Source organism: Lynx canadensis, chromosome C2 (genome assembly GCF_007474595.2).
Source record: "Lynx canadensis isolate LIC74 chromosome C2, mLynCan4.pri.v2, whole genome shotgun sequence".
Lineage (NCBI taxonomy): Eukaryota > Metazoa > Chordata > Mammalia > Carnivora > Felidae > Lynx > Lynx canadensis.
Genome location: NC_044311.2, coordinates 106,130,622 through 106,146,336, shown reverse-complemented (window position 1 = coordinate 106,146,336; position 15,715 = coordinate 106,130,622). Strand labels below are relative to the sequence as shown.

Here is a 15,715-nt window from a genome sequence, read left to right as displayed (position 1 = left end):
ACAAAGAAAACCTGAAGTGGGGTGCTAAAGTATTCTCTTTCAGCTGAATATCAGTTCTCAACCAAGCTTACTAACCACCTCCTCTAAGAAGCAGTCCCTGATTCATTCAATCATGAAGCAACTGTTACCCTCTCTGAATTGTCAGAAAAACTTATTTATGCCATTTTTAAAGTCTCTATCCCTTTCTGCCTCTTATTTTGTATACGTGTCCTAGGTGTGTACTAAGTTATAAAAAAGATACGAGCTTCTGAGATTCCATCTTCTATACCTCTGCTTCTTAGAGGTAAACTATTTAACTCAATGAATGCTCATCAAATAAATAATAGTATGACTGCTATTTGCTTTATAGTAACATAAAACTGTTTAGTAACTAAGGCATACTTTTGGTGGCTAAACAGAAAAATTAGCAATCAAAACATTTATCAAATATGCTCAAGTACAGTCTCAAAATATTCAAGTAAAATCTATACCATATGGAACTAGAGGTAAGACGAGGTCATTCTTCAAAAATGGATGCAGATGATAATAATGATTTGTACTTACTTGTCTCCAAAAAACTTTCTCCAGAACTCAGCAGCGTCTGCTTTCGTGATACGAAAGTTATCTCCCTGGAATTGCCCATTAGGAAAGATTGCTTTAATTTCTGCCAGCATGTGACTGAAGATAAGGGACAGTTTGGTGAGATTTCGTCTGTAGACATAGAGGGGGGAAAATGAAAAATATATATATATAGGCACATGTTAAGTTTTAATGGGAATACATATTATGAAAAATAAAATTATGAATAGTATTAACATAGGTCTTAGTGGCTGATCATCAACCTCAACTGAATAATGCATCTAAAATCAACGTTCATATAAACTATACATTTAAATTCCTAAGAGGCTTTCATTTTATATTTATCCATGTATTCATTTAACATAAACAAGAACAAGATAAATTGCATGATTTCAATGAGCTCACAGCTTAATGGGAGAGGTAAAAAAAATCATAATCAAATATAAATGCTGAACACAAAAGTCAGAGTGACTATTTCTACATGAGGAAGAAAGGAAAGATTAATCATCAGAGGAGGATCTAGGGAAAATTAAGTAGTTTGATGGATGAAAGACCTGGAGTGAAAGGGAGGAAGGGAAGGGAAGGAGAAGGTATCAGGGTATTAGCAACAGCTTCTATACAAAAGTATAGAGGGATGAAATAGAACTATTTATGTCATTTCCAGGTTTAGCATGGCTAGAGAAGAGCAGAAAAAGATGGAAGAAAATGGCATGACACAGGATGAGAAAGTTTGGTGAGGACGTGAAATAAAGAGGCATCTGGAACAATGACCAAACTTTTTGTCAAATACGCTTCTACTCCCACTAAGAAATGAGAGTTTCTGATGATGGGCTCCAGATATGCTCATATTTCAGAAGCTCCTTGAGCAATTCTACTGTACTCCCCTTGTGAGGAGCTACTGCTAGAAGGAACAGGGAACCAAAATGGATTAAAAAGACGGAGCACATGATTAAATCTGTTTTAGGAAGAAATGTTATGGTACACGGCACCCAGGTGGCTTAGTAGGTTAAGCGTCTGACGCTTGATTTTGGTTCAGGTCATGATCTCCTGGTTTGTGAGTTCGAGCCCCACACCGGGCTCTGTGCTTACAGCACGGAGCCTACTTGGGATTCTCTCCCTCTCTCTCTGCCCTCCCTCCCCCGCTTGTGCTCTCGCTCTCTCTAAATAAATAAATAAACATTAAAAAAAAGACAGAAAAAGTTATGGTAGTATGAAAAAAATGGTTGAGAATGTTGGGAAAGGCAGGTGTTACCTTCACTGTAATTACCATGGTAAGTTCTGGGGATTCTGACAGGGTTTAAAACATGATTCATACTTCAGAATACTACTATCACCTGCACTCCTTCCTGCCACTTCGTAAGAACTTTATAACATTATGTTAATCAGCCCAAAACTGCTGGAGTTAACCGGTAAAGAAGCAATTGAAACACAAAACACTAAAGAGCTTTTCAATTTTGAACTGACCATGCTTCTTTATATTCCTGTTTACTCAGAATCACCAGAACTCAGTAGATACATATATATAATATCTTTCCATTTTGAAGCTTCAGCTGCTTTTGTGTGTGTGGTGAGGGGTCAAGGGTGAGGAGAAGGGGGAGGCAATTGCTTTACGACTAAACATAGAGGATAATTAACAGAAAAAGCCATCACATTTGCAATGCATTTAAAACTATACAATATTTCTAAGAATTTTTTTTTTCAACGTTTATTTATTTTTGGGACAGAGAGAGACAGAGCATGAACGGGGGAGGGGCAGAGAGAGAGGGAGACACAGAATCGGAAACAGGCTCCAGGGTCCGAGCCATCAGCCCAGAGCCTGACGTGGGGCTCGAACTCACGGACTGCGAGATCGTGACCTGGCTGAAGTCGGACGCTTAACCGACTGCGCCACCCAGGCACCCCAACTATACAATATTTCAATAAGCCTATGACACTAAGAGATATGGTTCTTTGCCCCGTTTTCATTCATGTATTTGTGTTTAATGACTCTCAAATAACAAGCAAAAACATGTTAGGTACCAAAGACATCACACAATATGCACCTGTCAATAATGTCAATGAGTACCACTCTTTCTAAAACATTTAGAAAAGGAACCTATAACTTCCCATGTAAGATGAATACAGAATAAAGGAAGGTACTCATGATAAAAAGCGGGAAAAATAGGAATGAAAGGAAAACAATAGTATAAAGTACTCTATACCTCAATGAATTCACCTCTATTGGAAAACCAAAACTGTCCCAATTTCCATAATGTTTATAATCTATGAGAAGACTTATGACAAAGAGGAATCAGAAATTTAGGCCATATTTTAATGCTTAGCAACAGTAAACAATCTGCAAAGTCATTACGGTTATACATAATATTCCATTATTTTCTTTCTTAGATTTAGCCACACTTCCACACAATTCAGCCTAATCCAAATGTGAAAGTTCTTTAGTCAACTTTGATCTTAGCATTTATGTCAATACATCCTCATTTAGTATGTATGGTAGATACAAGAAATTCAGTTGTAGGAAATGAAAACGGAACTATAGAACTAGATCAAAGGGAAGAATTGTGGCCAGTACAAGCTGCAACTGACTTTTGAAATTTGAGTTGAAGGAAGAACATAAAGTCATTTTAGAAAATCTGCAACAAATTTACTTATATAATTAGGCAAAAGGGTTAATTTTCCACCAAACTTCCAATTGATAGATACAGGGGGAAAAAAAAGAAAACATCAATATGGCTATAATTAGGGTAAACCAACTGTTCCTTATGTCTGAATTGGTTGCTCTCCATCCACTTATGCCTTTGTTCTTTAATCATATCCAAATGTTTTTCATTTTTATTTGTTAGATCTAAAGTCTGAAGCACAATGCCAGTGATTACCCATCTCAGCTATGTGATCAACTACACTTTAAAGCAGAACTACTAACATTTTATCTTTATAATTTACAGTCTAGAAGCTGTAGTAATCACTAGTACCTATATAAATTAAATAATCAGTTTTAAATTATCAAATGTAGGTAAGAGTTCAACTTTCTTAATTCCTGCAAGTGGATCACCACATTTTTTTTTTACATTTTGCATAAACTAAGGCAGTGGAAAAAGATATAGTTTTGCCTTTAGTCTTTAAAGAAACTTAAATTCAAGTTGTTAAAAATATGTGAATGCAACAGTGTTGTATTACCCTAATTTTCACAGATGAGAATATATATTTGTATTTATTTTATATCTAGTTTTTAAATACATGCACATACCATACACATGTAAATGATCACCTTGGAAATGCATTATTTAAAAGATCAGTTTTTAGAAGTTGTAATTCACAACAAGATATGAACTGACATCTAACTGTACTATCCAATGTCATTTAAATTTATTATCACAGCATATGGTTTTTGTCTTTTAAATAACGGTGGGGCTTTGTTGTTGTTTAATATTATTTTGCTATACATTACGTACTTTAATTCCCCTTCTCACTTTTTTTAAATAACTTCCAATTTTGAAAACAAAATCCAAGAATATAATTATCTCTAACCATTTAGCCACAGGAGGAAGAAAGGCAACAACAATACATCTTCTTTCTAGATGAAATGTTTTTTCCTTATTATGAAAATTTTCCATACTTGGCCAATTTTCCCTAGGCCCACTGATTGCTGCTCATCATAACACCAAAATGATGAGTGGTTAATAAAGGATTTGATTATTACTAATTAAGAGTGTATTTCTATCATCAAAACTCCCCTACCCCAAAACATCTAAAAAAGTAAAAAAGCTCATCCACAAAGACTCAATAACCTTGTAAACGTAACTTTAATTTTACAAAGAATTCTGCAACACTTTCACATCAGAGATATTTTGACTAATTACTACATCTCCCATTAATCAGCACAAGCTATGCCATTTTTAACACTGGTTTTGTGCGAAATTTCGTTTATTAAGAAATAAGCTTCAGAAAAGAAATATCTTGAAATACCAAGTGATCAAAAAGTAGCTTCCAGATGGCAATACTGGGTAAACCAGGAAAGATGCTGATATTAGAGGAAACTTGAAGAAGAGGAAGGAAGGGTGGATGAGAAGGAAAGCTAGCTGCATTATTTTAAAAAGGATGCATCAGCAGTGTCAATATTGCCCATGCAGCAAGGTACCTCTTTTTATCCTGGATTCAGCCACCTAATATTGTATTTCTTCAAAACAGTATGAATCAATTTCTCCAAAAGTCAGATTACATTACTGCACAGAATGTGAGGTTGAACCAGAGGGAATTAGCATGACTTCTGGAATGATGGAGTTTCCCTGTTTAGAAGTAAGTCTCAGTAGCCTAAAGTGGCTACAGCCAACATCCTAAGAGACTGGAGGCACATGATGATGAGGGATAATACAACCCTACCCTTAATAAACACAGCACATCGTATGGGAAAAAGAGACATGAACAGATTATTATGATGCAATACGGCGGGGTCAACACACCAAACACATAGCCGTCTTGACATGATAAATTAAATTTGAAAAATGCATAAAAAATATATCAGGATTCGATTAGTAGCCTCCACTAAATGTGAGAGAGACACAAAGAATGTGATCTAATCAGACTGCATATAGTCCTTGCATTTTTTTCAAGAAACATCTGTGTCATAAATCAAGGAAAAAATAAAAAGCTTTAAATGCTGAATTAGTGAAAAACTCATATGACACTTTATATTAGTGAGGTCCAAAGTTTGTGGGCATGTACTACCTTTGGTAGAAGAAAACAGGGGACCATTTTTTATCTAAAAACTATTAATTCAATTCTCACATTTAAAAAGTAGAACATGCTCTTCTTAATCTTTACAAGGTGAAACAAATTCAACATGAAAAGAAAGGCAGGACATAAAGAATATAAACAGTAGCACTTAAAATGAGACTCAGAATATAAACAGTAGCACTTAAAATGAGACTCACATCCAGTTAAAGAGCAATTTCCATTCACTGTATTTCTAATGTAGTGCCCTCCAAGATGGGTGTATAGAGTTATTTCACACTCTTTTTGACCTTGGGAACATTTAGATTCCTAAGAAAGTGAAGAGACTAGGCTGATGTAAGCCTTGCCTTTCATTTCTCCCTCGTGGGAACACACTATTATTAAGATGGATCCTGAGAGCCTTAAATTAAACTGGATCTTACCCATTCCCTGCCCAAACGCTTTAAAGTTTCCAATATTTCCAAGGGAGTATGAGGCAGAGCTTCCAAGTCCAAATACCAACAAACACTCAGAGTCCACCCCAAGTCATGAGAGGAGTAAAGAGTGTGAGCAGAAACTAACCTGAGTTGCAGGGGAAAGGATAATTTTTCAAGCTTCCCCATGTTACTTCTTAGAAACTGAAGTGCTCGCTTAAAAAGGAATTTAGCAAACAATGTCAGTCCCAAAACTGCACTAAGTTGGATAACAAAGGAAAGACTTTTTCCTTTGCTAAAGAATGGATCACCTACCACTAACATGGCTGGGAAGGCCAAGCCCTACCTTGTGGCTGGGGAAGATGAACGCCGGGCATCCTTTGATCTCGATGTGGCATATACTCCTGAATGTGTTGCCTGCAAAGGTCTATTAAGAAGAGCAAGACGCCATCTCTCAAATTAAGGATGTTGCTCTCACAGTAAATAGATTTCCTTTCCAAAACAGTTTTAAGTGGACAATTTACAAATGCCTTACTTAAGCCTAACTCAAGCATGAAATATGCCTATTATGTTCAAATATAATATCCTTTGACAAATTCCCAGGTGATATTCAAAAGATATTCTGCTTCATCCGTCAACTATTCTATATTAAGGAGTGTGGCCCTGAAATGGACAGTACCAGGTTTATATGTGTACTCTTGAACAAGTCGCTGAAGCAGTCTGCATCAGTTTCCTCACCCCCAAAATTTTAAATAAAAATGCTTGTCCCACTGAGTTGCCACGAGTAAATAAGGCATGTAGGTAAGAGCCTAACACATCAAATTTTTAAAACAATAATTAAGAGTTATTATTAGTTCTACCCACCACCTCTGTTTAAAAGTGTAAGTATCTATCATTAGTCTTTCTTTCTTCTTCCATATATTATTGTTCATTAAATTGGGGGCCAACTTTAAGGCAAAAATCATCATTCTCACTTTATCAAGATCAACAGTTGTCAATGGTAGCCCTTTACACTTCCACGGCAAGCAATAGACAAGAACTGGGTTCATCCATTCAGTCATTTATTCCACAAATCTTGAGTATCTATATATACTAGGTTTGGTTTAGGCACTGATAATGCAAGGATGATGGCACAATCCTACTCTTCATAAATTTAGGGGGCTCAGTCATCTCCAATGGCACAGGACAATGCAGTGGGAATAATGCTGTGAAAGAACCAGAACAAAGGTGGTAATCAGTGAGGGAGGCAGAGGAGTTTACAACTTCTGGGGTGACGCAGAACTGACCAGAATGTAGCCCTGCAATGGGTAGGTACAGTAAGGTGAATGGGACTTCACCTAGGAATTAGATAACTCCAAGGTTGAATGGGGTCATTTGTGTGGATTTTGAAATTTCTTATGATTATGACAGTTTACATAAAGATAATAACTACAATAAACCTTATCTCAATATATTCAAAAAGGCTTCCAAAATAATTGCTTTAATGTCAGTTATTTTAACTTTGTGGCAATGCCAAAGTGGGATTAACAACATCTCTTCGAGGATTTCAAGTTTTATGTGGAAAATTTATGATGAGAACATACTTCAGTATGATATCACTAGTACTTTCGACTGGTTTAAAGGCTTAACAATATCCACTTCAATAAAGAAAACTCTTTACTATTGGACGTGTTTTGATTAAACCTAGTCTTTAACAAGTATCCTTTTGTAAAAGAAATCTTAAAATGTAGACCAGTCTATCACTTGAGAGAGAAAAGAAAAAATCTATTCCTACATCCTTTTTTATTTAAGATAAAATACAACGAAAGTTCTGTGAACTAAGTGAAGTCATCATCACTGTGAGATTCATATAGAAGCAACAAGAACACAGAACTCTGTTTTCTTTGTTAGGTTCTTTTTCAAAAGAAACACTAGAAGTTCAAACTATACTTTGATGACCCGGCGTAATGTGATAAAAGACAAGTCTCATCAACAAACAAAGTGAACTCTGAAGCAACACTTTTTCTTTTTTTTTTTAATCTAGATTTATTTTTTTGTTCTTTGCAATTCCTTGTAAACTACCATAAAAAAATTACAGTGAAGTAGTAATCTGAATTACTCAATTAGAAGTATTGTTTCCAATGGAAAATTCTTAATTATCTTTCACTTGTTAACACTTCCTACCCCACAATTTTTATTTTTCATCACATTTGACACTTCAAAGGTGTTTTTTTTTTTGTTTTACTTAATAAAATATGGTTTAAATTTTTTCCTAAAATATTTCCTTCAAGGATTTCTGCCATCTGTGGGACAAAGCTACCTTTCCTCCATTTCTTTTTTTGGTTTTTAAGTTTATTTATTTTGAGACAGACAGCATGCACGAGTGGGGGAGGGGCAGAGACAGAGGGAGGGAGAGAATCCCAAGCAGGCTCCACGCTGTCAGCTCAGAGCCTGATGTGGTGCTCGAACTCACGAACTGTGACAGCATGACCTGAGGTGAAACCAGGAGTCGGACCCTTAATGGATGGAACCACCCATGTGCCCCCCCTTTGCCATTTCTTTCACCATTTCTGTGTGCTCTCCTCCAGCTATTCAAATTGTCTCCTGCTTTCTCTCTCCACACCTTGGGGTGACCCATCCTTTCCTTCTCTCTGATACAAAGCTTCCATGCCTCAGCCTACTGAGCTTCCACTTGTACCAATTTTATCTCAAAGCACTCCCATGCTGGGGCACCTGGGTGGCTCAGTTGGTTGGGTGTCCGACTTCAGCTTAGGTCATGATCTCACAGTCTGTGAGTTCGAACTCCGTGTCGGGCTCTGTGCTGACAGCTCAGAGCCTGGAGCCTGCTTCAGATTCTCTGTCTCCCTGCTCTCTGCCCCTCCCCTGTTCATGTTCTGTCTCTCTCTGTCTCAAAAACAAAAATAAAAACATTAAAAAAAAAAAGTACTCCCATGCTATCTTTCCTGTATTCCTTTCTCAGGTGTGATCTATCACACGTCCACCACTTTACATTACCTGCCACAGCCCAATAGTCTCTCTGAAGAGCAGCATGATTATGTATATACACATTGCATTTCACTTCCATCAGAGCAAAACTCTTTTTTTTTGGAGAATGAAAAGTCTTATTATATTTTTAAAAGCTTCTTATGCATAATAGATATCCAATAAGTGTTATATTTAAGGATCATGAAATTTTTTTAAGAACTATAAATAAGAAAGTTTTTCCTGACCCCAAAACAGTGCCAATGAACAGATATAGATAGAAGCAGTATATAAAAACAGTAGAAATGCCACACAGTAAGGCATCAACTTTCCAAACTTTGATGAAAAGAAATTTTACTGAAAGCTGCTTTAAGAATTAAAAATCTGGGGGGCACCTGGGTGGCTCAGTGGAGTTAAGCCTCCAACTGTCAATTTCAGCTCTGGTCATGATCTCACGATTGTTCAAGCTCCACATTGGGCTCTGTGCTAGGAGCGTGGAGCCTACTAGGGCTTCTCTCTCTCCCTTTTTCTCTGCCCCTCCCCTGCTCACATGCTGTCTCTCTTTCTCAATATAAATAAAGACTTAAAAATAAAGAATTAAAAATCAGGGGGTTGACTCTAAATTAGAAAAACAAGATTTGTTCTAGAAGTCCTAAGATCTTTCCTCCCTTATCTTTTTTAATTTTCCTTGTGAATGGAAATATCATACCAGCAAGCTAAAGGAAATTAGTGCTATATCCCCCATGTATAGTTTCCAGAACCTCAATTAAATTGAACATTTGTCGTACTTTCTGAGGAAGCATAACATAGTTTCCCATCACATTACTTGTTCCTGACAGTTACTTCCTCCTTTGGCTCTGGAAATTTTCCTAATTGATACCTCTGTCCCACTTCAACGCTGCTCTCTTGGAGCAAGTAAAGGATAAACGAGAATAAAGTTCTAGTGCTCATGTTGTGCGTGACAGCAGAAGAAAACTAAAATCACAAGATATTTTTTACATCTCTTCTCCTTGGGTTAGAATTATCTTTACTCAAATGGTTGGGGGAAATACAAACATGATTTTTCCAAGCAATTCTCATTTATTTTTGGTATAATCTCATGTGGATACCACATTATAACACACTGAATGTGTATGTGCATGTGTATTACATAAAAGAGAGAAGGGGAAAAAGGATAATAAATAGTATGCCCACTATAGTCTTAGTTCTATTAAAAAGCTGAATATCACATTATAGATAAATAGAAAAAAACTATAGGATATACACAAAAAGATACAAACAGTAGTAATCTCTGGGTAATTTACAAATGGTTTCTCTATAATTTTGCCTTTAAATTTTCCAATTTTCAACAAGAAACAAAAATGTCTTCAGAGAGTCATTATACTGATCTTCTCGAGCAAATCTGTGATGTACGTATCAGACAGTGAGTAGAATTCCACACCCACTGCAATGTCCCCATCCTGTGACAGGCCCCACTGGCATCTAGGCTGCTTTGGCTTTCAAGTCAAGTCAAGCAGCATCTCCGCTACAGTCACCCCAAACCTCTTGACCATTGATTCCCAATTTTCTAAAATGCATTAGCCTTTTGACCACAGTACAGTCACCAATGGCACACTAGTACTTTCCCAAATCCCTCTCTAACAGAAGAACTCAATTTCACATTTTTAGAGCATTAAGCAGGGACTGCAAAGGTCAAATAATCGAATATTGCTAAACAGAATAAGGAGTCATCTCAATCTGTTTCAGTCTCATTATCTTTAAATGTAGTTGGTGATTTTATCTCCTACCTTTAAAATAGTCTGCTTAAAAAACACAATTCAAGTGAGTTACTTCTCAGGAGTACAGTTTGATAGTTATACAGACAAGTTAGTACGTCACATATATTCTTTGTCATGAAACAGCATGAAGGTAATTTCTAGTTACATATGACCAAAAGATTCAATTACCCACATTTTTTTCTTCAGCTTACCAAATATATGATATGTATACATGACAATGAGTCAAGAGAAGGGAATTAATTTAGAGCCTCACAGAGAAATGCTAAGGTTTTTAAAGCAATGAATATAGTGAGACATTTTTTTTTCTTTCAAAATGAAAAACAAAAAGGTAAAGCAATCATACGAAGACATGGCTGTCACATGTCTGTTAGCAGTATGATTTCCCTGGACCACTGTAAACTTTTTAAACTTTCTGAACACAGCAACGAGAGATACATTAAAAAAAATTTTTTTAAGGTCTAAGATTTTCTTAAACTGGTGAAAGTTCAACTGGATTTACTTATTCTGTAGCTGAGGGGGTGATGGGATCTTTTGGACAAGTGGTTTCTGCATTCCATACAAGCCTCATGAAGGAAATACTATATATAGTGGAGGAAAACAGGACACTGGTAGTGTAGGGTTCTAGATGCAGCTCTGTCTGCCTCATTGCTCCATGATATGAAAAAAGAGCTGAAAACTTCTTATTCAAATTTTTTCCCCTCTATAAAAATGAGGTGATCGTGGTACATCCTTTCTGAGGTCCCATAACATTCCTAAATCTATCATCACTTTATTCCAGCCGGTAGGAGGTGACTAGATAGACCCGGGGCACAAAAAAAGCCCATATGATTTAGATAAAAATTGGTGAATCCATTTTATAGCCTGCAAACCAATATGAAGTATAAGGTGCTAGATAAAAGCTCTCCAATTTACAACTTCCTTTAATATGCCTCCATCTGGGACTGCAGAAAACCCTTAAGTCAGGATACAAAAACCAAACATAGAATTGAAGTTACAGTAAATACAAAAAAAATCATTAGTATATTTGGAAGCTGTAATTTTTATTGTTCTTTACCATAATAGGCATCTCTGACATTTATCTTTTTTCAACAAAGAAATCCTTGAACAACATTGGCTCTCAACAGAAAGAAAACCACAAAGCAGCAGAAGTAACAACAAAAAAGACAATGTAAAAGCTCTGTGTTTCATGTTAATGAATAGTAAACTCTAGAATATTGAAACCATATGAAAATGTAGACTTCTAAAATAGAATATGCCCACTGGGAAACTTACGGTTTAAAAAGTCACTTTATTATTTGTTCTTGGTAAGGAAATGTGCTAATATGTGTAGTAAGCATAGGATAACAACAGGTCTAAGAATTTTAACTTTCATCTCAATCAAGAGTTTAGAAATATCCAAAATTTGGGGAGACTATTATGTTTACCACATGGTGGCTGATCAATAATATGAATCAAATCCCTTTACTATTTCAGTATGATTGCAAACAGAATAATGCCCACATCAATAAAACTCCTTCAGATTTTGGTTTTGGAGTAGAAAGACAAATAGATCGAATCTACCTATACTCTGAAGGCAGTATATTACATTAGTTAAAAGGGGCAGCTCCAGAGTCAAACTAACCTCAACCTGAGTTTAAACCATTTAGTACCACTGAATGACCTCGAGTACTAAGCTATACCTTTTAAACCATGGTTTCCTCATCTCTTGAGATATGAATTATATGAGGACTAATCTCATTGGATTTGTGGAGGATTACAGATGGCCAAAAATTCTTTACCACTCCTCCCATCATGGAGTGGTTTCTACTTCCCTTCCCCTTGCACCTGGACTAGGCTATGCCTCGCCTTGATCAATAGAATGTGGTAGAAATGACACTATATAAATTCCCAAGCTAGGCCTTAAGAGATCTGCAGTTTCTGCCTTTGCATCTTAGAAAATGTTCTTGGCATTTAGCTGCCATGCTATGAGGATGCCCAAGAAGTCATGCAGAAAGACCCAGTGTGTTCCCAGCTGCAAGGCAGCAACACATGCTAGGTATGTGAGGGCACTGGACCTTCCAGTTGAGCCAGTACTCAAGCCAACATCATATGAAGTCAACCTACCAAATCATAACAAACAATAATTGTTGTTAAATTAATCCACTAAGTTTTGTGGTGGCTTGATATGTAGCAGTAAATAATTGGCTTAGGAAACTGACACATAGCAAGCATTGGATAAATGTTAATCATTATTACTAGTATTATTAAGTACTATCAACTTATTATGATAATCATTATCATCATCAATAGCAGCAGTTGAAAGGACTGGACACTCTTCTGTCAATATGAATAAATGACATGGATTAAAAAACATCAAACTTGTTATTTAAAAGCTGTATTTCTACCTAACAAAGTATTTTTACACATTGGAAATTATAAAGTTTTCAAGCACTATATTTTCTCTGATACTAAAACCAACCAATCAGGAGATATTTTTAGACAAAATCTGGACTAACTGAAAGCAGCCTACTCTAATTTGGATCGGAAGGAATTTACTACAGTTAATTTCCCAAACATATTTATTTATATAACCACACAATGAACTGAACTGTGAAAATACCATTAGGTTAATCCACTGATTTATACTGACAACAGACTTAATTTCTATAAGTAAATGCTCAAAGGTAGAGAATCCCCTTAGTATTATTATATGAATGTAAAATGTACGCAAAGACCTGAAATGTTTACAGCCTGTATAGAAAGGTCTTTTAATTGAGCTGCCACTTAAATCCCATGTTTTCAGAAGACGACTTAACATAACTAGATTTGACATATGTCTAGATAAGAAATCATCCTGGGTTTTGGCTTATCTACTTCTATTCACTGGGGTCTCTGCTTAAAAGTCAAGCACTATTAATAACCCCTTACTTATCACACTGAAGTATACACACTGATTTTTTTATTTAAGCATAATTCTTTCAGCTTTCAGCTGTACCTAAATCATCATTATAATGTCACTTGTGAAGACATTTAAGAGGGCTGCTAACAGATCACTGTACCTGTCTACCATGTAAATGCTTTTAGTGAAATTGTTATTCAATAGATGTACTGGTATACCCAAAACTTGCAAAATTTAATGTATACACTAAGCACAAGAATCAATCATTATTCCTCTCCTGGAGAAACCTATCATTTAAAACTCCACATGAATAAGAAAATCCAATTATTTTAAAAAGTAGAAACCAGTTTTAATATTTCAGTTAAACATCAGAATGATGTGAGATAGATTGTGTATTAACTTATGAAAGTTTTATTTTCTGCTTAATCAAGTATTTCTTAAGGAATCAAATATTAGGAGAGAAAGAAAAGCTACAAATAAACCAAAAAGATGAGCTCTAAAAGCAGCACCAGTTAATCTTTTCATTTGCTGGAAGATCTTACTCAGAATGCAGCTCCCTACTTCTCTGAAAGTCTAGCTTGTTTGTACAAACCTAAGCTCTCCCTATTTTTTTTTTTTTTCAACGTTTATTTATTTTTGGGACAGAGAGAGACAGAGCATGAACGGGGGAGGGGCAGAGAGAGAGGGAGACACAGAATCGGAAACAGGCTCCAGGCTCTGAGCCATCAGCCCAGAGCCACGCGGGGCTCGAACTCACGGACCGCGAGATCGTGACCTGGCTGAAGTCGGACGCTTAACCGACTGCGCCACCCAGGCGCCCCAGCTCTCCCTATTTTTTAGAATAATTTCATATTCATAGAGATTCTAATCTATATCTACATAGATATATACAGATACATGGAATTCCGGTGACTTAAATAAAATTATTCACTCAATAAATATTTTCGAGACACTACTATGACCTGCCACTAACACTAAGCAGTGGGGATAATAAGATGAAAACCAGTTACGCCCCTGCCCTCCAGGAGTTTATAATCTAAATGGGTAATTATATTTAAAAACACACATTTACAGTATGGTGTACCTGTATAACTGAGGTGCATTCAATGTGCATCAGGAACACAGAAGCTAACAGAAGAAATTACTCAACCCTGGGCCTCTTAAAAAGGAGAGAGAAACGCACGGGAAAGGCAGAAGAACAGGTCAGATAAAAGCAGCAAGCCTGGCAGACAAGCCTGTGGGGGTACAGGAGTTTAGCAATGTGACAGACGGTAGGGTCAGAAGTAATCTGTATTCAGGGAAGAGACTGATAGGGTAACAAGACCATGCTATAGATATTCAACTGCCTACCTATCTGGGCCTGCCCATTTTACTAGCACAGGCCCACCATCTACCCAGGCTGCTAAGGATGCAGAGGTCTATCTATATATCTGACCATAATTCCATCAGGAGGGCTGCATCTGAGGAGAGTTTGGAAAAAACAACAAACAAAAACAAAAATTTAATAGAATGCATCACAAGGTGTAATTTAATAACTAGGGATTTTTTGATCGTTACCCAAATTTAAAAGCTTTTGTCGAAGATTTCTGTCATGATAATTGAATTTTGAGAGTTTCTTACTTGTGTCCTTGATGGAATATAAGCTAGATTTAACAAACTGACAAAACAAGCAAAAGAAAACAATAGCAATGCAGACAGGAATGCACCAGAAGCCTATGTCTTAGAAGCAGATGTTCTACTTTGGCAGGCTCTCAGCCTCTGGTGTATTTCCATTTGAAACAGGCTCAGAGATCACATTGCTGAAGCACATCTGAAAGATGTGTTTCTATTTCAAAATACCACAGTAATTCCCTCACTTCCAGAAATGATTCACCAGATAAAATTTAGTGAAGAAATGTGTCCTTTTCCATGATTTAAAATAAGAATACTGAACTGAGTATGGCCAACCCCAAACACAATTATTATCAATAGCCAATCAAATACCATGCCACCAGGTGACATTCTAGTAGATAATTCTCTGGATAGGGGGACTGCCAAAGCTCTCAAGAATAAGACCCAAATGGTTCCACTGAATACACTGTAATCTGTTCTTTAAAAGTGGACTGCAGTTAAGCAATACATTTTTCCATTAAGTTTTATGGAGCCTGATGTATTTCCTGTGTCAAAATCTGTCACAAAAATCTGTTTTGCAGACGTCTGTTAGGTATAACACACATGTGAATATGGTACCACATGGAGATGTCTGCAAATAGCAATGCGTAGCCTGGCATTTGGTTTCTGCTCAGAAGGAATTTCTGTATGTTGGTTGGGGATTTAATTTGGATCCTGTTCCTATTATTTATCACTGTTCTTCCCGTAATACACCTATAATATATTACCACAGGGAAAATAAAATTATC

The 15,715-nt window shown here is 36.4% G+C and overlaps 1 protein-coding gene across 1 annotated transcript in view; it reads right to left on the bottom strand.

The window, feature by feature from the left end:
- The window catches only part of CBLB (Cbl proto-oncogene B), a 213,320-nt gene that overhangs the window by 121,647 nt on the left and 75,958 nt on the right, over positions 1-15,715 (bottom strand). Inside the window, 1 exon segment of the mRNA XM_030330544.1 lies at positions 544-690. Within this exon segment, the coding sequence (XP_030186404.1) occupies positions 544-690 (147 nt within the window).